This window comes from Larus michahellis, chromosome 8 (genome assembly GCF_964199755.1).
Source record: "Larus michahellis chromosome 8, bLarMic1.1, whole genome shotgun sequence".
In the NCBI taxonomy this organism is placed as follows: Eukaryota; Metazoa; Chordata; class Aves; order Charadriiformes; family Laridae; genus Larus; species Larus michahellis.
The window spans coordinates 50,642,833-50,669,284 of record NC_133903.1 but is presented as its reverse complement, the minus strand read 5'-3'; the positions used below and the strand labels follow the sequence as shown (position 1 = coordinate 50,669,284).

Genomic DNA, 26,452 nt, shown 5'->3' with positions numbered 1-26,452 from the left:
TCCAGGGTAGCAAGCCTACTGTGAGCCCTCCTCACTGCCCTAAGGATCTTGAACTCCACCATCTCATGGTCACTGCAGCCAAGGCTGCCCTTGAGCTTCATGTTCCCCAGCAGCTCCTCCTTGTTGGTGAGGACAAGATACAGCATGGCACCTCTGCTCATTGGCTCCTCTGTCACTTGGAGAAGGAAATTATCATCAACACATTCCAGGAACCTCCTGGAGTGCTTATTCCCTGCTGTGTTGTCTCTCCAACAGATAACCAGGGTGGCTGAAGTCCCCTGTGAGGACCAGGTCTTGTGAACATGAGGCTGCTCCTAGCTGTCTGTAGAGGGCCTCATCCACTTGGTCTTCCTAGTCCCGTGGCCTGCTGCAGACCTCACTGTAGTGTCACCTGTCCCCACACTCCCTTCTTACAAAGGAACCAGTAGCAGTGGTTTTAAGTTAGCTCTTGCTATTAGTAAACATACTGGACTATGACAGTCTTTCTTACTTCTTCCTGTACTGAAGGTTTGAGATGGTTTAGGCTGGTAGCTCTTCAGTGTTCATAACTCAAACATTCTCACTTCAGCAGCTGACTGCAGTGGCTGTTTGTCAAAACAACAGCCTGGTTTGAGAACGAAGCCAGCTTCAACTAGAAGTCTAAACAAAGTACGATGAAAGAAACAGCAAGGAGCCTTTAAAGACAAAACCCCCTTTAATTGCTCTTCACAAGTTTTTACAGGCCTTGATAAAAACAATCCTCAAATTCTATCACGGGAATGAGTAACTAACTACATAAAAAATGTCCTTAGCTTTCTTTTAATTAAAAAAAACAACAAAAACAAGACTTGGACAAGAGGGGAAGGATTAAAGACATGGACTGCTAAAGCAGCCAGGACATATCCAGCTGTCCCATAAAGCTAATAGGACAGTATTAGACTGCAGGTCAAGGTCTTTAAACTGTCTGCTGGATTTAGTTTGTTATTCATTCCCTCGCCGACTCTTCTTATGACTTTTCTTAGATCTGAAACAGGAAAAAAAAAATATCCATATGACAGGGTACTAGTAATTGTCTGAAAGACCAAGGTGATTCATAGCAGTAAGTGGCATTTTCTATGGTCAAATATGGATAGCGCGACTTGACTACAGCACTGGGGGAGGTACTGATGAAATATCTGATCTCCAACATTGCTAGACAACCTTCAATCCCCAAGATTAAATGACAAGTAAGAGCTCCTACGGGACAGATCCTTAAAAAAGCAGGGCAAGCCTTTACCTTTCAGGCGATTTGGAATGACTTCGGTGTCTGTGACTGCGATGATGCCCTATGAGATAAAAAGGTAACGGTTACTTTCACAGACCCTGGAATTCTTTTTTGTTTTGCTAATGCAATCTGCTTCTAGTGACCAAGCGTCCTAGATAATGCCAGAGCAACCCTAGCCTTAATTAGGCACTCAAATAACCTCCTAGCAAATATATGAAAAACACACTCAGGGCAATTCTGCATGTATGGAATGAGTTCAGCTGTGCTTTCACATAACTCAGAGTTTTATGAGCCAGATTAAGAACCTATCGTACCTTCTTGCTACCGTGACACAGATTTCTCTTGCAGTGGATGTTCTGCTGATAAAGACTTGCCAGAGTTAATCTGTAAGTGACAAAAGTACCTGGAGATTTGGATCTTGATCTGTGCCGCCTCTCCCTGGATCTGCTCCGGTGTCGTCTTGGGCTCTTGCTGCGATGCCTCTCCCGGCGTGGTGATGGACTGAGAGAAAGGAAGCTTTTAAAGATAGTCATACTAAAAATGCAACATGTTTTAAGATTAAATAATAGAATAACAGACTACCTTCTTCTCTTTGGAGAGCGGCTTCGCCTGTAATTGGGGGAGAAAACAAGTTGTTGATAAAAATCATTACCAGCACGAGCTGTTTAATTTCCCATATTATCCAGCAACAGCACCAGGGCTTCCTTTCCACTCCCTCATGTCCCCACTTAGCGTGTGTTTGGCCTGTTGCACAGGAAGCTGTATACGCTTCTGGACTGACCCATACAGCAAGCAAATGAGGTCAGTGATGAGTTTTTCCTGGCTTATTATCAGTAAGAACAATTAACAGGATTTCCTCTGCAGCCTCTGGCTTACATGGAAACAAAGCACTTGGTTCTTCTTAACATCTTCCCTGTATAGTCAAATTTAGCTTCAGTTGGCCAGCAAGTTCAAGCATTACTGAAGGACTAGAGAAAGGGGCAGACGGGTTGACCGTGTCTGTGCACTGCAACTCCTTACTTTAGAAAATGGCTAAAGGAATTGGGAGGCGTAAGTGATTCTGACTGAATTGTCCTCTTCAATTCTATGCCTTGCTCCAGCCATCTGCAGTACAGTAGGTAAAATTATTGCTTAAGAGAGCCGTGTCACCTTCTTGGAGACCTGCTTCGGCTCCGCCTGTATCGCACAACTGGAGATCTGCGAGGTTTATCAAGGTCTCTGTAGCCTCTTCTGCGGTGGTCAGGAGAGGGTGCTCGCTCCAGCTGCGAACAATGGGCCGGAGGGAAAAGATTCTGTAACTCTTGTTTCATCAACGTTTTTATCTATCAGTAAAATTTTCTGAACAATTAATATAAATGACAAAAGTCGTATGATCAAGCTTCCCCATCCTCAAGTATTTCACATTCATAAATGAGTGGTACTGCCTGAGCTTGCCATTTGAAAATTAAAATAGCCACCTGTCATACTGTTGGTTCTGAAGAAGTACAGCAGAATTGACTATGATGGTCATCATAACGTTCATCATCACCTTTGATTCTCTCCAATATACATGTATATAAACATATTTCAGATAAATTGTTTTAAGCAACACAATAGATCCAGATTTGTGAATTTCAGGAAACAGAAAAGCGTGACAAACACAGAGCACCTGAGAACTGCTTCAGGGTCTAACAAGTTCTTGCATGTAGCTTATATGAAAATATGTTAAGGGAGGAGACAGGAGTTTCAAGCAGCCTCCTGGTGACCCCCCCTCAAGTATTTCTGACAGGCCATAAAGTGTTCTGCGGTGGTTCAGCACTGTCTCTAACTATCCCTTTGCAAAATATTTCACCAACCTTTTCATCTTCCTCCTCCTCCTCCTCACTAGATTCTACATCATCCATGTCTTCTTCCAAAGCACTAACACGAGGTTCGAGTTGCTCAGCTTCTTCCAGAACATAACGTTTCTAGGAGAAATTATGACTTTATTTTACATAACCCAATTAAGAACAAACACCTAAGGAAGCATCTTGTGTGCCAGAAGGGCCTATGTCAGAGCTTTATGCAACAAGCTAGTAGCTGCTACAACTACTGAATCTGATGCAGTTAAGAATTCAACAGCCATCTACTTTTCCAAACCTGTAATCGAGGCAGAATGATATCGCATACACGCTCCTCATGGAGTAGTTCATCAATAAACTCATCCACATGCATCAATTCAAATTCTGGGGAGGGGAAAAATAGCATTGAAAAGACAAAGACGACTAACGCTTGCGGTTAGAGTAAGGATTAAATACTTCAGGCAATTTATGTCAAGTAGGCTAGACAAACAACAATTCTAAAATCGTTCTCAAAGATAAGGGAAATCATTAGGCCTGCCTTACAAAAAGAGGAAATTACTGCACAGCTTAGTAGATTCACAGTGCTTAAACCAGTACTCAAACAGTGTTCCTTTAGTATTTGTGGAACTGTGTTTCAGTACTCAACAGAAAATACAAGCACTTGGGGAAAGCAAAATAAGCAAGGCAGTTCTCATTTGTACAAGTGAGCAAGACCAGCAACTGACTATCCAAATGATGAATAAATAATAGTAAAGTTTCAAAAAGATGGTTATGCCACAGTTTTTTAAGCTTATATTACTAAGTAGAATATTTACTTTTATCTAGCAGGATACATTCTTTTAACAAAAAGTCATCTATAAGGTACTAAGAAACCACAACTATGCAGGACTGCTTACCCCCGTTTCTGTTCTGACTTTTTATTTTTCGATAGTCATTGTACAGTGGCTCAAGATACTTGTAGCAGTCAATGGCAGTGCCTGTCAATCTCATGTACAACGCACCAAGCATTCGGACATACCTGAAAATAAAACCGTTTCATAGATCTAATCTTTTTGCATAGTTAGTAGTTTAGATAAACGAGGTGTTTTTCCCAGAAGTTTCAGAGGAAAACCAGTACACTAAAATAAATAGAACATATGACCACTTAGACTTTCCCCTTCAGGTACTCAAGTGTGTGTATATATATATATATACACAAACGTATATATACACACTCAAGTATACATATATATAATTGCTGTATGGGTGCGTTATCACTCACAAAGTCCAAAGAAATACTGAAAAAAAAAAAATAGATTAATGTGGTTCCCTTAATACACCTCATTCTAAATATTTCGGGCGGAGGTGTACTACCAGAGAACACACTACAAAGGCAAGCCATTCCACCAGCCCCGGTGACAAGGACATCAGTCATTTGAAAGCAAGAGGAAGGACAGGCTTTTTAGCAAGAAAAGTCTATCGCCCACTAAAAGCCAAATCCTGCACTGAGGTTCCCCTGGCTGTTTTGGATGGTTTCATTCAGTACGAGAGGCAAAAAGAACAAAAAAAAAAAATAAAAATAATCAAGCTACCAACTTACTTGAAGTCCTCGTTTTTTATGAACTCCACGATGATGTCCTTTTCGGGCTGGATCTGCAGCATCTTCAGCGTCAAGCACAAGAAGGGCGTCGGCTTTATGTTCCCGCCATAGACGCCCCCCACGTACCTCAGCTCCATGGCCTTGTCCACCACCAGCTCGGCTGGGAGAGGGACGGGACGGGACGCGCCGTCAGCACCGGCCCCTCACCGGGCCCCTCACCGAGTCCCCTCCCGCCCCACCATACCCGTCAGGCCGAAGCACTCCTCCTTCCAGTACTTGGACTCGTAGATGCGGGTGCGGATGATCTTCTCCACCAGGTACTGCGGGTTAGTGCCATGGATGCTGTGCGCGTCCTTCACCGTCCGGTTCGCCATGGCCGCCACTCCACAACCTCCCTCAACTCCGCGGCGGGCCGCCCCGCTCCCCTTCCGGGAAGTGCCTGCAGCGCCTTCCGCTTCCGGGCCGCCGCCGCCATCTTATCTTCGGGCCGTGACATCCCTTTCCGCCTGCGGCTTCGGGGCGCCAGGCGCAAACATGGCGCTGCGTCCGGCGCGGCTTCTTCCCGCCCTCCCCCCTCCCCCCCCCGAGTGGGCGGGGCTCCGGGTGGGCTTTGGCGCGAAATTCTATGCTAGTGCTGGTAGGCGCTCGCGCTGCCGCCGCCGCGCGCCGGGTTCGCTGAGTCGCCGGGTGAGTGGGCCTCGGCCCTGGGTCCCTCAGGGGAGCGGGCGGGGGAGCGGCTCCCGGAGGGCGCTGGGGCCGCCTCGGTGTCTCTTTGCGATGTCCGAGCCGGTGGCGGTTGTAGCCAGACGGGGCGGGGAGGGGGTCCCTGAGGTGGAGACCTGCCTGAGCTCGTCTAAACCGACGGGCTGGGGTGGGCGAGGCGGGGAATGGCACTCGTGGGGGGTGGGTGGATGACGTTTTCCTGAGCCTTGCGGCCTGTTTCCAGAGGGAAAATTCTTATTTAGGGGGAAAAAAAAAAATCTCAAAACCAACATAAAAATGGAGCGTAAGCAAAACGCACATCACGGCCTCATGCGGCTGGTCGCGGTGAGGTCTGGACTCAAACCAGCGAGGCACAGTCTTAAAGCCATCAGCTGGACGTGGAAAAAAAAAAAAAAAAAAGAACTAAATAACAGTCCGCTACTAAACACCTTCCCTTTTTCCTTCTGCCTCAGGAGAGGCGTCTGGAGGCTTTGGGGAAGGAAGGTGGGCTTCTCTGAATCAACTGATGCACACCACGTTCTTCCTACACGCTGAAAGAACCAATGGGTTTTCTGTGTATCTGGCCATCTTAAGCCTTTCCCTGCTTTTATTTCTAAAATTGTTTGTTTGCTTGTTTTAGCTTTTCCTTGGGAATCATGAACACCCGGCAGCAAAGCAAAATTATCTACTCCTGGTATGGAAAACCCATGAACTCGGACAGAAAACTGAGGACTTTCCAGTACAAGTAAATAACATTTATTTCTGTCTTGCTCAGGGAAACTTAAGCAATGAAGTCTTCTTTGCCGTTCTGACATCGTATAGGTTAATGCGGCAGGCAGTGAGAATATGAGTAAGGTTTTGAGCATTGTGTCATGACACTGCACGTGTATAACAAAAATGTTGTTGCAGAGCTCTTGAGCTGTAAACTGTATAATGTCTAAACAAAAACGTTTAATTAAATCTGTGAATAAGGGTTAACTGTCTATTTGAAATATATATAAAAGCTTTTAATCAGGAAACTCCAATTGTAGGCTTTGCAAGAGGGAGCATAACTAGCTGTAAGATTGACAGGCTATCAGCTTTAATGTGAATTATAAAGAATATGAAATCCTGCTAATGTGCATGTGTGCATCACTTTCTAGGGGAATCATTATTAAATCAGAAAGAAGCAGAACAGAAACCTGTATACAAGTTGGCGAGTTTATTTTAGTAGAAGGGGAGAATGCAGATCAACCCTTTGTGGCACAACTCCTGGATTTATACGAAGATGGTAAGAGAAATAAAAATTTACCTCCTATCTGAGAAATCTTAAAATGTTTTAAAGATTTCACAGGGATATATTTAGACCATAACCCCATATCACTGGCCTAATTTGTTAAGTAAATTAGATTGGGGAATCCAAATGGAGCAAGAGCAGTGCAGTTCTGGAGCTTGCATCTTACTAGCCATCAGGGAATAGCAATAAGATGCAAGGCTGAATGAATGGGGCTTGTTACTTCTGTCCCTTGTAGGACTCCTTGTTTATAGATAAAGGTAGATATTAAATCATGGAAGGTGAGTGATACAAAGACTATGTCTGAGTCTGAATTAGAAACTACTCATTAGCTATGTCTGATTTCTTTCAACAGCTTTTGTTGTTTGTTTTGGGCCATCGTGATAATGTTTTAGTTTTTTTAGTTATTTACCTTTAAAAAACATAAATGCATATCACTCCAGCTGATTTATTTACTAATGCAGCTTTATTGTAATATAACTGAATATTCTTTTCATCCTGGAATGATACCTGTGAAACTTCCTTGAAAATAATATTTTCCTTTTGCTATATACATTTGACAAATTTTTTAAAGATATGTGGCTGAACACCTTAAAATGTAGAAAGGAACTTAATATTTGATCGTAATATAGAATCATAGAATTGTTAGGGTTGGAAGGGGCCTTAAAGATCATCTAGTTCCAACCCCCTGCCATGGGCAGGGACACCTCCCACTAGATCAGGTTGCTCAAAGCGCCATCCAGCCTGGCCTTAAAAAATTCCAGGGATGGGGCAGCCACCACCTCTCTGGGCAACCTGTTCCAGTGTCTCACCACCCTCACGGTGAAGAACTTCTTCCTAACGTCCAGTCTGAATCGCCCCATCTCTAGTTCCCTCCCCATCCATTCCCTCTAGTCCTACCATTACCTGACATCCTAAAAAGTCCCTCACCAGCTTTTTGTAGGCCCCCTTAAGATACTGGTAGGCCACTATAAGGTCTCCTCGGAGCCTTCTTTTCTCCAGACTGAACAACCTCAACTCTCTCAGTCTGCCCTCATAGGAGAGGTGCTCCAGCCCTCTGATCATCCTCGTGGCCCTTCTCTGGACACGTTCCAGCACGTCCATATCCTTCTTGTAGTAGGGGCTCCAGAACTGGGCGCGGTACTCCAGGTGGGGTCTGACGAGAGTGGAGTAGAGGGGGAGAATCACCTCCCTCGACCTGCTGGCCACGCTTCTCCCGATGCAGCCCAGGATACGATCGGCTTTCTGGGCTGCAAGTGCACACTGACGGCTCGTGTTGAGCCTCTTGTCCACCAGCACCCCCAAGTCCTTTTCTTCAGGGCTGCTCTCAAGCTAGTCACTGCCCAGCCTGTATCGGTGCTTGGGATTGCACTGACCCAGATGGAGGACCTTGTGCTTGGTCTTGTTGAACTTCATGAGGTTGGCATGGGCTCACCTCTCCAGCCTGTCAAGGTTCCTCTGGATGGCATCTCTTCCCTCTAGCGTGTCAGCCGCCCCACACAGCTTGGTGTTGTCGGCAAACTTGCTGAGGGTGCACTCTGTGCCACTGTCCACGTCACTGACGAAGATGTTAAACAAGACCGGTCCCAGTACTGATCCTTAAGGGACTCCACTTGTCACTGGCCTCCACTTGGACATGGACCCATTGACAGCCACTCTTGGGGTGCGGCCCTCAAGCCAGTTCTTTATCCACTGAATTGTCAGTCCATCAAACCCATATTTTATCAGCTTGGAGACCAGGATGTTATGCGGGACAGTGTCAAAGGCTTTGCTCAGGTCCATGTAAATGACGTCAGTTGCTCTCCCCTTGTCTATTGATGGTTGTGACCTTCTCATAGAAGGCCACCAGGTTTTTCAGGCACGATTTGCCCTTGGTGAAGCCATGTTGATTGTACCCAATCACCTCTTCGTTATTCTTCTGCCTCAGCAGTGCCTCCAGAAGGATCTGCTCCATGATCTTACCAGGCATGGAGGTGTGAAGTACCTCACCTATAGTGACTGGCCTATAGTTCCCTGGTTCATCCTTTTTTCCCTTTTTGAAAATGGGGATTATGTTTCCCCCTTTCCAGTCAGTGGGGACCTCACCCGACTGCCATGACTTTTGGAATATAATAGAGAGTAGTTTCGCAACCTCATCCGCCAGTTCCTTCAGTACCCGTGGGTGTATCCCATCGGGTCCCATGGACTTGTTCACTTTCAGGTTCATCAGATGGTCAAGAACCTGATCTTCACTTACAATGGGCAGTTCTTTCCAACCCCTGCCATTGTCTTCTGTGACTCCAGGAGTGTGGCTGGAGCCCTTGCCAGTGAAGACTGAGGAGAAGTCGTTGAGAACCTCGGCCTTCTCCATATCACTTGTCACCAGTTCTCCCGTTTCCTTTCTGAGGGGGCCCACGCCTTCCCTAGTCGTCTTCTTACCATTAATATTACCTATAGAAATTTTTGCTGTTTCCCTTGATCTCCTTCGCTAGATTTAATTCTAACTGAGCTTTAGTTTTTCTCACCAGGTCTCTTGCTGCTCGGACAGCTTCCTTATATGCCCCCCATTCTAGCTGTCCTTTCTTCCACTCCTTATAAAGTTTCTTTTTGTGTGACAGTGTGTCCAGGAGCTCCTTGTTCATCCAGGCAGGTCTCCTAGCATTCTTTCCTGCCTTCCTCTTTGTCAGTATATTTTGCTCCTGGACACGGAGAAGGTGATCCTTGAATACTGTAATATGTTTCTTTTAACTCTCCACACTGAATCTATTCATAGTATTTATTCAGACTTTCTTCTACGTATTTCAACAGCAGGATTCTCTGGTTTGTTAGGCAGTTAATAGTTAATAAATTGTGCTTCTGGTTTGCCTCTAAAATAACATTGAAATTATAAATACTGTTCTGAAATTTCTCACTTCTCCTTTTATGTCACTGCTTTCAGTTAGTGGGGTTCCATTAGAACGCATTTATGCAAATAAGGAACCTCTTTGTGATAGTGAACTGGTAGATCAGCTGGTCTGCGGGCATGTTGTGATTGAGACCATATGTAGGTATTATCTTAGTCCTTAAAAGTCTCAACTCAAACATTTTAATTTAATTTTAAAAAGGGAATTGTAATCTCTTATCAGATGCTTTCTCAGTTGTGTCCAGGGTGGTTTTCTATCCTTGATGGCATTTGGGCTAAAGTCATTGAGGTCGGTTAATAACTATTTGCAATACAATAAAATTCTTAATGTTCACTGACTTTTGTTTTCATTGTTACAGGTGCTCAGGAGAAACGTGCAGTTGTGCAGTGGTTCTCTCATATTACAGAGATACCTCACAATAAGCAGAAACTACTTAAAAGAGAGATTTCTCCCCGAGAAGTGTTTTATGATCAAGTTTCTTGCTATGACACTGATATAGCTGCAGAGACCATTATTAAAAGCATCAGGGTATGTACTGCAGCCCCTCTACAGGAAGAAAGAAAGAAAGAAACCATTTGAAAAACATAGTAGAACAGTGAAGTCACTTTATTTCCTCACAAACCAAATGCGTGATGTACATTTGTTAATGCAGTTAGCAGAGGATGGGATAGTTGAAAACTGCTGATATTCTGTCTTTCCTCCGTCACAAAATGACTAGTTGTTGGCAGCCAGCTCATTTAGAGGTTTGCGTGGAAAGCAGTAGTGTGACTGGGGGTCCTGTAGTGCAATAAACTTGTGCTAGTGTAAATGTAGGTTGAAGTTGTTGCCCTGTATGATGAAGGATTGCATGAGTTCCAATAGTAAGATCTGTGACTAGGAAATAGTTGAATGTTAAATTGATGATAAATGTTAAGGTATGTGTTTTTTGGCATTTTCTGTTTTTACAGGTAATACCACTACATCTGGGGGAGGAATTACCTATTTCATTAAACAAGGAACAGACTTTCTATGTAAAACAGTCTTGGGATGGGAAATGCTTTAAGGCTTTGTCCCCTGACACATTCTCTAAGCTGAAAGAAGCCAATAAGAAACGAGGTGGCATCCCAGACTCTTCAAACTCATTTATTCCTTCGGACATTGTTTCCCCCCTGAAAAAAGAGACAGATAGTGTTGTTCGGAGTGCCACAAAACCAAAAAATGTTGAGTTGGAAATAGAGTCAAAACATTCTGCTTCCAAGTCCTCCCTTGCTAAGGAGAGACATTCACGAAGAGTGGCTAATGGCATGAAAACTCCAACAGCAAGGAAGAAGTTACAGTTAAACAGTATGTATACGACAATACTCTGTCCATTCGGTAGTTTGGAATGTAGTATGTTTTGTGCCTCTTCATTTTGGGTAATTCAAACAATGGTAGTGTTCAACATCAGTATTTTTAGCTACCTTATACAGGCTTTGGGGTTAGCCCAAGCCTTTTGGTCGTATCAGTTGTTTGTTTTATGTCTGTTATTTCAAGCAATTGTACTGCTTATATCCAATTGATGATGCAAACGTTTCATTCATAACTGGTAAGTCTAAGTTACAAGTGCTTATTGGCTGAAAGGCTACCAATCAGCCTAACTTGACCTCAGAATACCTCACTTTAATCTTCCGACAATGCGCTAGAATGTTTACATTGGGCTGGTTGAATAAACACATTTGATCCTATGTAACATGCTGTATTTTCAAACTGGAGCCTGAGCAAAGTTGTAAGTGGTGGAGGTGGCTTAGAAAACTGAAAAAAATCAGTTTGTATTCTATTTAATCATCTTTTTAGAGGAAATTTTTGCCTTCTGTATGTATTCAGTTCCTGGAGTGTAACGCCATTCCCTTTCGTTTAAATGACAACCACTGAACCAGTTATACCATGTCTTCTGAAAGTTAACCAAACCAGCCATATTAAAGCCTGACAAAAGTTCATTTTGCTCTTGATTCCTAGGTCCCACAAGATCTCCTAGAAGCAGGATCCTGGGATGTGAAGTTTTGGAACTTTTGGATGATGACTCCGATGCTGTAGCACCATTAGAGCCATCAGCTACTAAAAGAAAAGTGAAATTCACTGGTATTTTGGGCTCACCACCAAAAATACCTTGCGCCGATGATAAGTCAAAGTCAACGTTTGATATTGCAGAGCACTGGCAGAGGTTCAGTGATACAATACGATTATCCCCCTATACTAAGGTCAAAGAATCCAGTGAGAAAGCCAAGAATTTTAATACGAAAGATGACAGTATATGGTAAGTGATAGCCTTTTTATAAGTATTTTTGTATGGGATTTCTATTTGTATGTAGTTCTTTTAAAGCACGTTTATGAAAGTCTTCTGGCGAGAAAAGCAGGTGAAGTCTCTGTGTGTACTGTGTTTTGCCTGTTGAGATCACTGAGAGAAGGGGGGAGAGCCTAAATAGTTACAAGCACACTGTGGTGAAGCTCTAGAAAGTGTGTTACTTTGAGGTGAATGACTGGGGAGATCGTAAGAGGAACTGACTTTAAAGATGGACACAAGCAGTGCATGGTTACAAGAGCAGAGGGAAGAGATTGGAAATGGGAGGGAACAGTAGGATTATATGAAAGGGAATTGAAGCCATATTGATTGTTATGATTTGTACTCATTGGCGCGGATAAAAATCTGTTTCTCTGCAGTCACTTTACATATGTCATACAAGCTCAAATGTGCCCTACTTCTGCCTCTTTTCCTCCTTTCAAAGAGTAAAGATGTGGGTGCAACATTTGGTGGATCCACACCGCATTTTTGTCACTTTTTTTATAGCAAAAAACCCCATTTATTTTAATTGATAAAATAATGGCATTTCAGTGGTATTTATAGATTTAAAAAAAAAATCTGAGAACTGTCTACAAATAATTAATCTCATTGTGTCCTTTGAACTAATAAGAAAGTTGTATTAACAGTAAAGTGTTTCAGTGATGGGGATGAAGAAATGCCCAAGAAGACAACAAAGGAATCTCGAAACACAAATAGAAAAACCTACTCCAAAGGGCAGATCAAAGAGATGCCCAAAGAAAAACATACTTGTTTTCTCTTAAAAACAAACTAAAAACAAAACACCCAAACAACAAGAGAAACCCACAACCAAACAAAAAACTACTACTGTTTTGAGTTCTTGTCCCTTCAGTTTGTCAGTGTTGTGTTTACAAAATAATTTGGTTGCTAATTCAACGCTAGCACCATCTATTCGGTGCTCTTCAGCGACGTGTATGTGTCTGACTGGGGAAGTGAGGGAAAGTTGTTAACGTGCAGCAGCTGTCAGTCGATGTGAAGTACATAGCTGTTGCCAGCTGAGGGTGCATCAGGAAACAAAGTGGGATAATGTTGATAGGGCCCAAGTCAGAGGTGTCTGTTTTAAACTAATGCTAGTGCAGTCACTATTGTCACAGCATCGTCGGTCAGCTAGCAGCTCTGACTTGTATGGACTCAGGGTCTCTCTTTAGACTTAGCAGCTTTCCTCAACTGATTTACAAAGCTTTATAGAAATACGCTTTACTATAAAAATCTTTACAGTACAGACCACGAATGAACTATAGTAAATATTCTGTAGTTTGGGGGTTTTTTTGGCAAAGATGTGTTGAAGAGAGAGTGCAAGAGAGGGGAAATTGTGCTGCCAATATCTATGCCATAGCCAATTGTAAATAACTGTAAACAAGAATTCATGTTGGACTGACAGCCATAACAATTGAGCCTGATATTTGAAAGGCCTTCTCTCCATCTTTACAAGTGTGATGCAAAGAGGAAATACAAATACCTTTGTGATTTTTCTTTACAGTTTAATTGGATGTCAGGAACTGGGTAATCAGACCCCTGTATTGACCCCTCGTTCTCAGAGAATATGTGCACAGAACACAAGTGCTCGCATTAGAGAGCAAATCAGGTAAACTTGTGTCCATGATATCTTATTCAGATTGCTACTGATAGCTTGATGCCTTGAGAGTTTGTCTAGTTCAATAATGAAATGCAAGTGGTCCTAAAAGCACAGCTTAAGTGTAGTGTGAAAACTGTCTTATGTTCAGAAACATAAGGCCAACTCTTGGTGTTCATCGTAAAACTGACTTCATTTAAACCAGTCTATTAAATAGCCATGGAAAATTAACAGCTCAAGTGGAAAATATGTTGGCTTGCTGATTACAATTGATTACAGAAAAAGCTGAAAATGTACAAATGATACTTTTTAGTGTGTAGAGTTGTATGTATTTTTTTAAAACTCATGTCATTTCCGTTTCTCATAGCATATTAAATACACTAGAGTTGAACGAGGAAGAGGATCTTCTTTCTAGCTCAGACAGCTCTTACTCTTCAAGTAGTGAGGAAGAGGAGAGTGATGTGCCCTGTACACCAGAAAAGAAAACTAAATCAAGTAGAATATTCAGCACCCCAAAATCTTCAAGGAAGTCTTCAGTTCACACTCCTGCTAAGACCCCGAAGAAAACTGTAAGGTTCCATTTAAAATCTGGTTTATTATTTCTAAGCAAATTATTTGAATGCTTGATGGCTGTGTACCAAAGTTAAGTATCTGAACCTCTTAGCTTTTAATGAAATGCTATCTTAATTCCTATGATCTTTGGTATGAGTAGGTAACACAAATGTATGAAACACTTGCGTATTGTGAATGTTGTGACAACGTTGATCAGAAAACTCTAGCCTAAACGGGGAAAATGTTCAACTGGGCTGGACCTCAACAAACTGATGAATCCATTTATGGCCACCATTTTTACTTTTATTGTAATCTGTGCACTGAGACATTTTAGTTCTGTTTCTGTACAGTCTGTATTGAGTGCCGTCTATATATATAGCAGAAAGCCATAAGACCAACGTTGTGCTTGGTAGCAGAACTGTCCTGATTCTTGAAGGCTTACCAACACAAAAGGGATGCTCTATAGTGTTCATGGCCACACCAACGAGAGCGTGGCCAGCAGTTTATCGTAGTGTCCTGGCTGCTGGTGGAGATGGGATACCACGCTATGCGACACTTAAGCCTGACTCATTCAGACTGTTTTCAGTATCATAGCCATACTGTCATTGATGTACAGTCAATGGCTGATTTTTTTTAATGCAATGTCTAACACAGCAATCCTAGCATAACTAGAACTTGTAAGCACAACAAGGCAGAATAATTAAGATATCATATGGCTTTTTTGTTTGGACAATGAAATTCAGATAGATCAATTTCTAGTTGCTTGCGGTTTCTTAAGAACTGGATCACCTTGTAACACAGCACTCCAGAAAGGCATAAACAATTTAAAAATTCTTCAGGCAGTTAAAATGTAGTTGTCTTTGTCACCACCTCCTTCCAGTTTCTTTCTTCCCTGAGGAAGAAAAGACCGTGAGGTTTGTTTGGTAACTCCCTTTTGTAAAGACTGTTTATCTTTTCATCTTGGACTGTGGTATTCCCGGCTAGTCTTTGTGCATAAGTTATGTTTGGGAAACTTGTATGAATGATCAGTCTCCAATAGAAATTGCTGCATGTAGAAAATCTGTTTGAGGTTGTAACTTTTCTTTACAGCCTTTACCAGGAACACCCAAGACACCCCGGAATGCAACTCCTGAAATTCCCAGGCGCAACCATGCAGCACAGAAACCAGCCAGTATACTAGAAGAAGCCAGATTAAGGTAAAGTGTGCTCAGGGGAGGAAATCTTCTTTTTTGCATCAGGTATACATAGCAGTAGGCTATGCTGAAATAGGGGAAATGTCATCCTTACCATATTGAATAAATTTGGTAAAAATGCTTGGTGTTTTGTTACCGGAAGAGCATTTCTGGATTTACAGTATAATACTAGATTTACAAATACTAGTAGTATTTACAATACTACTTTCACAATTTCAAATTATTGTAACCAGTCCATGCTAAGTTTTTTAGAATTACTTATCTGTCTTTTTTCTGTGCAACATTAGAAAAACAAAGATCCTCTCTTATTAGCTTTAGATTGTAAAGGTACAATATCTGTCTTCTCTTGGTGTGTGAAAAAGTTTTATATGTATTGTTGTAGATATTCACAGTGGAAAAAAAAAAGGCATTCAGGACTGAGTGTATCTTTCAAACTGAGTTTTAGTTTTTTCAGTTTCCTATAAGCAATCTTTCCTGTTTTATCCTACCTTTATGTTGGCTTACAAATTTTTTGTGAATTAAAGCAGCTAGATCTTTATTGCTGCGTATTTGTGCTCTTTGTTTATGAAGGTGGCTGTTCAGCCCTGTTAAAGCTTAAAAACACTTCTAGTAAGACCAGGTTATTTCTTTTGTGGTACTTGACATTCCTGTTCAGACTTAAAAGTATGTAAGAGAGTTGAAAATCTACACACGGCTGTGAAAGGTGGAGCATCTGGCTATTTGTTTTCCTCAGTAGAATTGCAAAAATACAAACCTTGGACCTCGTATTTCAATTTTCTTTTTCTTCTCTTTTTTAATCAAAAGGCTGCATGTTTCTGCTATCCCAGAATCTCTGCCTTGTCGTGAGGAAGAATTCCAGGATATCTATAACTTCGTGGAAAGCAAACTTATTGATGGTACAGGAGGGTGAGTATTCTGGTGAGACTGTAACTGAGATCACATCTACCTATGGCATAACAGCAGTCATACCATCAACACTACTTTTATTTAAGAAGTTACCATCATTTGGCTGAATTAAAGTTCCTAGTTGAATTTTCCTGGTATTTTTCTTCCTTAAGAAGGGTTGCGCATAGAAATAACGTGGGCTTCTTTATTGTACAGATTCAAATTAAAGACCAAAATATAACTAGTCAATTTTAGATGTCTGGGACTTTTTTTTTAAATTAAAGATGTAAATTACATTTATAAAGTATTTTAGATTGTTGATTGCTTCAGTAATAATAAAAATCCTCATGATCCTCCAATGTGTTATGTGTCCCAGTTTGCAAATAAAATAGCTGAAGTACAGGGAATTGCCTGAGGTGACAGAGGAGTAGTATTGAAGGCTGGTCGCAGAGCCCAGGAATTCCAGCTCATTAATCCTAAGAGCATTATCATTTTACTCAAGCTGCTGAAAAGGTGTTCTGCTTTTGTAGGTGCATGTACATTTCTGGAGTGCCTGGAACAGGTAAAACCGCGACTGTTCATGAAGTAATTCGCTGTCTTCAGCAAGCTGCAGAAAATGATGACCTACCATCGTTCCAGTTTGTAGAGATCAATGGCATGAAACTGACTGACCCTCACCAAGCTTACGTGCAGATACTAGAGGTAAGTAAAGCCTCTTCAATGGCTCTCCGGTTTGAAAGAAGAAGAGATCTTACGCTTTACCATCAGGTCCTCGATGTGTTACAGTATTCAAGGCACTTAACATATCAATACTTCCAAGTAGTTCCTCCGAGAGACTGTATGCTCTTATCTTAGAGCAGGTTAAAAAATAGTTAACTTAAGGCCATGGCCAATTTCTTGAACTATTTTGCTTTCGGCTACGTAGGGGCAGTGGCTGGGAAATAGCCTGATTTATTACATCCACTCAGGCTTAATAAAAATCTAAACCAGATTCTTTTAATGTTTTTCCCCTTCTATGACTTTTTCTGCACATGTATGCTTGAAAAGTTACTGAGATGACAACTCTGGAAGTAAGTGTAGCAGTAAAATAGTTACTAAGGGAGTCTTAATTGTTAATTATTCTGTCGTCATAGCAGTCCAGCTAAAGAGGGACCGTCTCTGTCAACAGTGCTATATTTCAGATTTCCATGACAAACTAGTCTGCAGTATCCCATCTGGGACTAATGACTCTGCTTGCGTTTATATGGGTGTGAACTAACTTGAGGACTGGATTATGATCACCCAATAAGCGTTAAACAGTAACGGCTCACGACCTTTGTCAGTCTAGGCTAACTGTAAATCACTGACCTGGAAATGAAGTGATGGTTTCCTGAAGCATCTGTTCCATTTTCTTAAAAACTTATGCGCTGAAATTAAGTTTGACACCTTCTATCTGACCAGGAAGTGGCATACATTGTCCTAATATCTGTATCCTCATAGCTGGGAGTTCAATTTACTTACCTGTATCCTTTCCTCAAACCAGGATAGGCAGTGTCTTGCTGAGGGATTATTTGCAGACAGGTTGCTGTGTTTCTTTAGCTTAGTGAAAGGCTTCATGACAATTACCTTATTTCATGGTAACGTTAATTTATTTTAACACTCTTTGTTCCTATCCCATTCAGCATCAAATTTTAAAAATAATAAAGAATACTTTGGACATAAAATTTGTTGCTCCCCACGGGCCCTGAACTCTTTAAGCTAGCCTGGTTAAATATCCTTCAGGACATCAAGTAGTCAAACCACTTATTTCTCAGATTTCTTCTGCCTAGCTATTATCCAGGTACCCTGGCTAAGGCTGCTTTTCCAATTGCCACATCTCTTGCTGCAGGTCAATCTCAAGCTCCAGTTTGCTGACGTTTCTTTGCATGAGTCAAGCAAATTCTGGAGCACTTGCTACTGCAGTGCTCACTCACTACAGTGCTCACTGTTGCAGGAAAACTTATAAAGAAGGGAACAGGGACAGGAAGACCTGGACAAATGAAGGAGATGAGGTTAAATACCTGGGTACAGTACATGTGCCAATTCCACCACAACAAACTGAACTCGGCTGTATTGGATGCCCAGTCCCAGAGCTGTAGAATCAGGATCCCCTGGGATCTAACTGCTTTGTATGGCTGATTCAGACTGTCCTGACTGAATTGTAAACATGAAACAAGTGTAGATTATACATTATTGCCATGCTGTGGCTTCTTTAATAATTATGAAACCTCAGGTTAGTTTTCAAGGGATTCTGGAGAACAAATACAATTTTCAAATGCAGTCTACAATTGATTCAGCCTATATAGTGTAATTTTGAAATGTGATGCTTTAATTTCTATATAGCTTTGGATCTGCAAGAGAACAGGTAATGTACAGTCAGCTCATCTGTTTTGCAACATAGGTTATTGCAGAAGCAGTTCTTGTTGAAGGTAATTCTTTTAGCTTAGAGTTGAATAAATTATTCAGTTCTAGATCCTGATGATACTGCATTAATATTTTAATGGGAGTCCAAGATTACTGAAGTCAGGCTATTCTTGTCAACTGACTTAAGTTTTCAGACGGTGTTTTGCGTTCAGAGACACTCGTGAGGTATGCAAGTTTTTCAGTCCTTTTTAGACTGGGTTCAGGATTTCTTGATGAATCTATATTTAAGACAAATTGCAGGAAATTCTAATGACCTTTCTCTTTTAACTCCTCCACCATGGGGAAAAAAAATCCAGATGACTGGTGTTGATTGTTAGAGAAAAGTTAAAACTGAATAGGAGTTAAAATTCCCATTTCCAGTGTTTTGGTGTGATTAACCTGCAAAATTGTTTAATCCTTGTCCAGTTACTGACAGGTCAGAAGGTGACGGCAACCCATGCTGCAGTACTGTTGGCAAAACTGTTCAATACACCTGGACCAAAGAGGAAGACCACAGTGCTGATAGTGGATGAGGTAAGACAAAGAATCCTTCATTCTCTTCCATTGAAGTATCATAAGAAATGATTTTTTGGACGATGGAAAAAGATATGCTGAGACTATGTCGTATGTGATCTAACAGGAATAGACTTAGGAGAGAAGATATCCAAATAGATCCTCTTAGCCTTATTAGGAAGCTGAATTTAAGTGGGCAAATATCCTGTTGCTATGTTGTTCTCTCCTTGGATTTCACATTGGGTTTATGTTTTGTTTTGGTCAAAGTCATGGAATGAGTTGTTCTGTCAACTCCTAAATACCATAGAATTCAACTGTGTTTTGTCTGGAAGCTGCTGCTTTTCCAGTGAGAAAACTCACAGTGAAATAAGTCGTATTGAGTTTTGAAACTCCTTGAATGTGCTATGTTCAGTAATAAAGAAATGCATGCTTATTTTTTGCTGTAAGCTAATTCAGGGTCTCACATGGAGGGTCTTTTAATCTTATTAGATGTAGTATTAATGTCACAGTGGTGTTTAAAAACTCCAGCTGTTTAATTGTTATACTGTGATTAATACCGTTCAAGCATCTAGTAGGACTGTGCTTTTTCAAAAGAGATTAGAGCCCCAATTCAGAAAATGCAGTCCTATTAGTAGATAGATGAAGGAAACGCAACAGAGAGAGCCTGTTCAGAATCATGTAAGAAGTCTTCTGTGGCAGAGCTAGCTCTCTCAACCCCCCATCAGATATTGTAAATACAAGACCGTTATTTTTCAGTCTAATTCTTCTCTTTCTATCTCTGCAGCTTGATCTTCTGTGGACACGGAAGCAGAATGTGATGTACAATTTATTTGACTGGCCAACTCAAAAGCACTCCAAGTTAATCATTTTGGCCATTGCTAACACCATGGACTTGCCAGAGAGAATAATGATGAACAGAGTAGCTAGCAGGCTGGTATGTCCTAGCAGTTTTGTTGCTACGCTATAAAATGAGAACAGATTAAATACTGTATGCAATCAAAAGTAATCCAGGAGAGAGGCAGGGCTGGTTATGTCAGAGGTTAAACAATGGTTTTCTAATTCCTTCTCCAGAGGACTGATAATAAACACATAAATCTTAGCAAAATAAGTTAAGGAGCCAGGTTGCTAATTGGATGTTATGCAGTGTGAGTACACTATGTTCTTGTGAGAATGAATTACGAATGCAGATGTCTTTTTAAACATATTAAGATCTGGATAATCAAATGCCATGCTTCGTGGTTAAGCTGCTTACTCTGGGGTTCAGAAGAATTCTCTTCTGGTTTCTCTTCCTCTTTCCCCTTTCATTCTGGCACCTAGTTACTTCTCTCTGTTTGCTATCAGTTGGTAGATTGTTGGGTACCTTCAGACAGAAAGTTGGATGCACGCTACGCGTGCGCTGAATACATTTTCTTAGGTCATCCCTTCATCACTGCTCTAAAAACTGGTTTGCAAAAACAGCGCTTTGTGCCTCTGTCCTTCTGTGACTCAAAAATAGTTCCACAGTGTGTGAATTGCTTTCCTCCACCCACTAAACCTGCAGATCAGCTGAGGCCATATAGTCACAAGGGAGAAGAATTTTGCATAAGAAACACAAAACTCAGGCCTCCTATAGAATATGAAAGGCAGTGCACCATCTGTAACAGATTGTCCTTCTCATGTGAAAGCAGTTTTTATCAGCTTGAGCCAGAAGATTTTTTAATTCTTGGCTGATTGCTAATGTGATTTCAGTAGTATGGCTGTATACATGGATACAGATTCGCAAAAGGAGATGAGTATTTTTTCATAGCTTCTGCTGTTACTGTATTAAAAAATAAAGTGTAAACAGTTCTAATCAAAAGATTGCTGTATTAGGTGGGCTCCGATTTATTTACAAGTTTTGTAAGAGAAATTTGAATTTCAATAGCAGCAGGGTCTGCTCTTCAGCCCTTTTAGTGTGGAGGTCCAACCAGTGGTCCTCACTTAATCAGAGTTTTGTGGATTTGCACGTTTATTTCACAAATACGGAGTGGAAGAATTGATTAAACCACATGACTTGGAAGGGAAGGATGTGAAAGAGAGATTAGTCCACCAGAGAAGCTAAAACTAAATCTACAGGCTATGCTTGAGCAGTTGAGAGTTTTCAAGTGCTACAAACGCTTCTCACTGTGTTGTATTATTTACTACAGGGCCTCACCAGAATGTCCTTTCAGCCCTACACCTACAAACAGTTACAGCAAATTATTTTGTCTAGACTGAACAGTGTGAAGGCATTTGAAGAGGATGCAATTCAACTAGTTTCCAGAAAGGTAAGCACAGTACAGATGTATGCCCTCTGTGTTGCGCTAGGTAAAGAGGGGGAGAATTTTGTAACAGTAGTCAGAGCTAGTTATGTGTTCTGTATTGGAGACAAAGTGGGGTGCAAGTAGTGGATTATACATTATGCTCTCTGTAAAGTATACAGGGTATTTTCGCAGGAAACTTTGCTAAAGTAGTGTTCTTGCTTTTTCCACCTACTTTTGAGAAGGCAGCAGTATATTCCATGAGCTGGAGTCATGACAACAGGAGTCGTGATAATGCATAATGATAAGATGTCAGCTTTCTCCAGGGTTTGGCGTAATGTGAGTCACTGGATGATCTTGGAAAAAAACCACTAGTGTGGCAGTAGAAATATCCATATTCATTTTCTTTCTCAAGATGTTTAAAGCCTTGGCATAATAGATAGTACCTCTTCTGGCGACAGTTTTAATACCCAGTTGTACAAAAAATAAATAATGCATTAGGGATCAGTAGCTTCTCAAATTAAGATGTATGCGTTGTTTAATGTCTTATGTTAGCAATTATATGTTAAAAGAATCTATTAAAATTATGCTAGAACATCTGTCAACCAGTATATGCTTAAACTTTTTCTGCTAGCCATCATTACAGGATTAAAAAAGAGTACTTATATGTCAGGAGTAACTATAAGCGTTTGTTTTGTTATGAAGGAACCACCTTTTAGTAAGAACAATGGCGATGATTTTGCAGACTCAATAATCTGTAATGTTTTTCTAGTATGCTTTTTCTTCAGAAAATCTAGAAAACTAACTCGCAATTAGATTTTCTAAAGGCTTTCTCATTCTTGGCTCCAGCTGGGCTCTACTGCTTTCATATGTTATCAGCATCTACTGGGAAAACTAGGCTGATACTCTATCTAGTGAATGTTCATAGCTTTATCAAAATTGTAAACCACAAGTGGGGTTTTAAGAAGTACTGAGTTTCAGAAATTTTAGAGACCTAAAAATTTTCAGGCACTTGTAAATGTAAGTTCACTATCCCAGATGTTTCTTTGAAACCTACTAAAAAATATTAGTGTATCCTTAAATCATCATATCTTAAAATATACTCAATATTCTACTGGGTATGGAAAAACTGAGGACTGTTTTGCCCCTCTCTTTTCTTCCCACCCCCCTGCATGAACATGGATTGCGGTAGGCTCTTTATTGATAAAATGTCTAAAAACTTGGTGTTGAACTGAACTGCTCACATTGAATTTCCTGGATTTTTTTTTTTTTAAACCTCCGATTTCTGTGGTTATAGAAAAAATTTCAATTTTGAATTTGTGATGACCAGATCAGGGTGGGGGTGGGTTGCTTCTGTTGGTTTTGGTCAGAAAGACTGTTATTTAAAATCCAGAATTCTAATAACATAGTTCACAGTAGCTTTGCTCTCCTGTTTTGTGGTTGTTTTTTGTGTTTGATTTTTTTTTTTTGTCTGTTGATTCTTGCTAAACTCTTTTCTCAACTTGTAGGAAATACTGCTACAAACCTGTCTTGTTTACTTTCAGGTCGCAGCACTGTCAGGTGATGCAAGGCGTTGCCTTGATATCTGCAGAAGGGCCACTGAGATCTGTGAGTTTGCTAGCCAAAAGAGAACCCCTGAAATAGTCCAGATGGCCCACGTAACGGAAGCCATAGATGAAATGTTTTCATCACCGTATATAAATGCAATCAGGTAAAGCCATTTCTCAGAGGAATTTCTTTGCTTTTGTCTTTTTCACTGGGCTATTTTTTCCAAAAACGTTCAGTCTGTCCTCACCACGCTTTGGGAACATGTGTGGGGCATCGTGCTTTGTTGAAGAATGGTACAAAACAAACCTTGCAGTGCAGCTAGGAGAGAGAGGGGTACAAAATAGGAATTTAAGACCAGGGAGACCAAGGCATAGAAATCACTTGTACAAGTTTACACAGGGTGTTTCCGTGTTAGTGTGTTGGCTCAGATCAACAGGGGGCTTTTGAAATTTCTGATTGTCCCTGCTTACTGTACATTGATTTCTGTGAACAGCAGCTTCCGAGTGCATATATTTGAATTCCTTCCAGTTGGAACTAAATCACAAAGATGCACTCAGGAGCCCACAGCTACAGATGCTGCTAGTCATTCAGCATACTGGACCAGGCTTTGGGCTGGACTGAAACAAAAACCACTCAGATGTGCATAGTGTAGGCATCAGGCCCTTGAGTCAGCTATTCCCCTCTACATATCTGCTTGAATTATGCCACTGTCTTCGCTCACTTAAATGCAGCCGCAGATGTCTGAGCAGAAAGTAAGAATTTCCCATTTGAACTGGTTTTTTTCTTTAACATAAAGAGATTCTGTTAGGGCTTCCCAAAGGTTTCCTGAGGGAATACAGGTGAGGAATTCTGTTGCCCTTCAGTGGTCTGCACAAGCTGTAACCGGTAAAATGCTTTACCGGTTTCTGGTCAAAAAGAAAAGAATGTTTCACCAAGGAACGGGGGGGCCAAGGGGTGCAAATATGGTATTTTGCTCTATATGGAAGTACTGCTTTTACTGTGCTACTTGGGCCTGAAAACCTCAATGTTAATTTGTTAATTGATAATTGTAAGTTGACCATGACGTGCTGCAGAACATGTATGAAGTATGGAATGAAACGTTGTGCTCAGATACATTAAAAGAGAAGTGAAATGCAGTGTATTGTGGTGCCGGAGCTGCAGGATGTAATATAAGGTCTAGTTGATAGAAACCGCCCCTCTCAGGTAGAAAAATACCCTGCATGTAAATAGGTGGTTACCAAGCAATTTCCATTGCAGACTTCTTCCTGATGTTTCATAAGTTCTAAACTTGGCAGATTAATTTTTGTCTGTTTTGATATTCAGGAATGCCTCGTTGCATGAACAAATCTTTTTGAAAGCAATTTTAGCAGAGTTTCGCAGGGCAGGAGTTGAGGAGGCAACAGTTCAACAGGTATGTTTGTGTTTCGGAGTACACTTCTTTTTTCTCTCTTTCTCTTAAAAGAGGGGGGACACTGTCAAAATTATCAGGCGAAAGTGTAAATATTTAAATATTTGGGGATTTTATTCTTAAAATTTGATGGAAGGAAGATATGGTGGCAAGGTAAACTGGGGCATGGCTGTCTAGGCCAGGTGTAACACCTAATTGAGTGCTGCCACCTGTTTTTCAATGAGACTAAGTACCTGCAACTAGACACATCTGCTGTTCTATTAATGTTACCAGTGATCTGAATCACAAAGTGATTTTTTTTTTTTTTTTAACCTGCATTTGAGGATACTGTATGCCTCCACGTAACATGCTTTATAACAGGAAAAATGAAAGAGAACCTGAAAATATCAGACAGCATAGTTCAAGGGGGAAAACTGAAAGTTGATTCCAACTTCTGTATCACTATCAATAGAGGCAGATATATCACTAGTAGCTTCAATTTTCACTATTCAGATATTTCAGCTATATTTCTAGTAGCTTCAATAGACCCATAAAATACTTGGCACCAGCAGAGCTGCACAGAGTCTGTTTCATGACTCACTGTATGTAAGCTAAATGTTAATACTTATAAAAATGTTTAGAACTATATATCTATATATAAAATAACCTGCTAGTTTTATCCAGTTTGTAAGTAAGCATTTTATTTGCATTTTCTGTAACTGGCTCCTTGAACATCTGCATCAGTTGATTGCGTAGATATGCTGGGCAATCGGTTCTTGAACTTCAAACAATATTTTGTTAGACTGGTTTGTTACATTTTTCCCTTAGTTTTCCTCTGATACCAAAAGGGGTTTCTTTTGCTCTTTCTAAATAGCAAAGCAGAAGACCACAACTGATTCTTGTTGCAGATTTACTAATCTATGTGATCTGTGACAAGAGCATTCTTCTTTATTTTGCCTTTCTGAGCCATGAGCTTTCATGTTTAGTCAGTGTGACTTGTGTTTACTGGTCACTGGGCCTGAATATCACTTCTGCGTGCATTGATCTGTAATTAGTTACATGTCAGCTCTTAATCTGATGGATAAACTTTAGTCCCCATAGTCCAGGGGAGAAGAGGTGTAGTAACAGATAAAATGATCTAATTTAAAAATTGCAGACAAGGTAGGTTGCTAATTGTTTTGCTCCTTGGCTGGATAAAAAGGGAAATTGTAGCTTGGAATTGTTACTTCCTTATTAAAGTCCTAACAGTTTGCTAAAACAACAGCAAGTGCATGTTATCTGATGGGCTGGAGCTAATTTTTCCTCCCCACCCACAGATGTGGAGAGAAGGAATCTTCCCTTTTTCACCTTGGCCTACTCCACTACAACCGGAGGCACACATGACCCGTGTCCTTTCCTCTGTTTTAACAGGTCTATCAGCAGCACGTCGCGTTGTGTAGAATTGAAGGCATGCAGAGTCCTACAGTATCAGAAATTTTGGCAATTTGTTCAAGACTTGGCGCCTGCAGGCTCTTGCTGGTGGAGTCCAGTAATAAGTATCTTCACATGCGGGTGCGACTAAATATCAGCCAGGACGATGTCATGTATGCACTCAAGGATGAATAAGGCAATAGAGATTTTATTTTTTTAATATGTATAAATATTTTAAATATTGTCTATTTTTATTGTTTTTAAATTGTTGATAAAATGGAAATAGTGAAATGTATTTTTTCTAAGTACATAGCTTAAATCTTTGCTGTATTAACGCACTTTTTTATAATAAAGAATTTGCTTCAAAGCATTTTAAATATTTGAAATCAAACTAATTGTTTTTAAGATATTTTTATATGCACCCCTTTCAGCTGAGGTGTAAGAAGTTGAAACTGAGTATTTGCATCACTGCAAAGGCTAACGAGCTCTTTTTGTTAAGACAGGCAGCGTTGGTGGCGCTGCAGTCATTGACTTTTGTTGAGTATAAAAGACATTAAAATGTGCTTTAACTTATGTTATTGATACCATGAAAAGGAACTATTCAGGCGGAATATTCGAATGGGAGAGACTGTTTGGTACCAGAACAAGTGAAAATACCACAAGAACTTTGTCATTTTAAGTAACCGCTTTTTATTATTATTATTATTGATTGATATCAAGGATTGCTTCAATGCCATGGCCTCAGCTAATGCAGGTCTGTTGAAACCTGCTGTTGTGATCAAACCGTTCACTGTTTGATCGGTGTTGGGATCAAACCGGTGTTGTGTTCACCGAAACGCTTTACTCACTTGGAGACGGACAGTCTGAAAACACTTTTA

At 40.8% G+C, this 26,452-nt stretch overlaps 2 protein-coding genes across 2 annotated transcripts; one reads left to right on the top strand and one right to left on the bottom strand.

Annotated features, from left to right (window-relative positions):
* Nucleotides 1–675: 675 nt before the first annotated feature.
* On the bottom strand, nt 676–5,502 carry PRPF38A (pre-mRNA processing factor 38A). The gene is made up of 10 exons (XM_074598706.1): nt 4,887–5,502; nt 4,643–4,802; nt 3,960–4,081; nt 3,362–3,447; nt 3,079–3,189; nt 2,393–2,505; nt 1,826–1,852; nt 1,647–1,744; nt 1,256–1,304; nt 676–1,003 (listed from the first exon to the last, which is right to left on the bottom strand). Exons 1-10 carry the CDS (start codon nt 5,014–5,016, stop codon nt 961–963), a joined length of 939 nt encoding a protein of 312 aa, XP_074454807.1. The 5' UTR covers nt 5,017–5,502; the 3' UTR covers nt 676–960.
* Nucleotides 5,213–25,942, top strand: ORC1 (origin recognition complex subunit 1). The gene is made up of 17 exons (XM_074598705.1): nt 5,213–5,329; nt 5,985–6,089; nt 6,487–6,614; nt 9,858–10,027; nt 10,447–10,822; nt 11,474–11,771; nt 13,315–13,419; nt 13,775–13,976; nt 15,049–15,155; nt 15,957–16,058; nt 16,568–16,739; nt 18,885–18,992; nt 19,756–19,905; nt 21,137–21,256; nt 22,774–22,940; nt 24,101–24,188; nt 25,575–25,942. The coding sequence occupies exons 2-17, from the start codon at nt 6,001–6,003 to the stop codon at nt 25,767–25,769; spliced, it is 2,577 nt and encodes an 858-aa protein (XP_074454806.1). The 5' UTR covers nt 5,213–5,329; nt 5,985–6,000; the 3' UTR covers nt 25,770–25,942.
* The last annotated feature ends 510 nt before the right edge of the window (nt 25,943–26,452 follow it).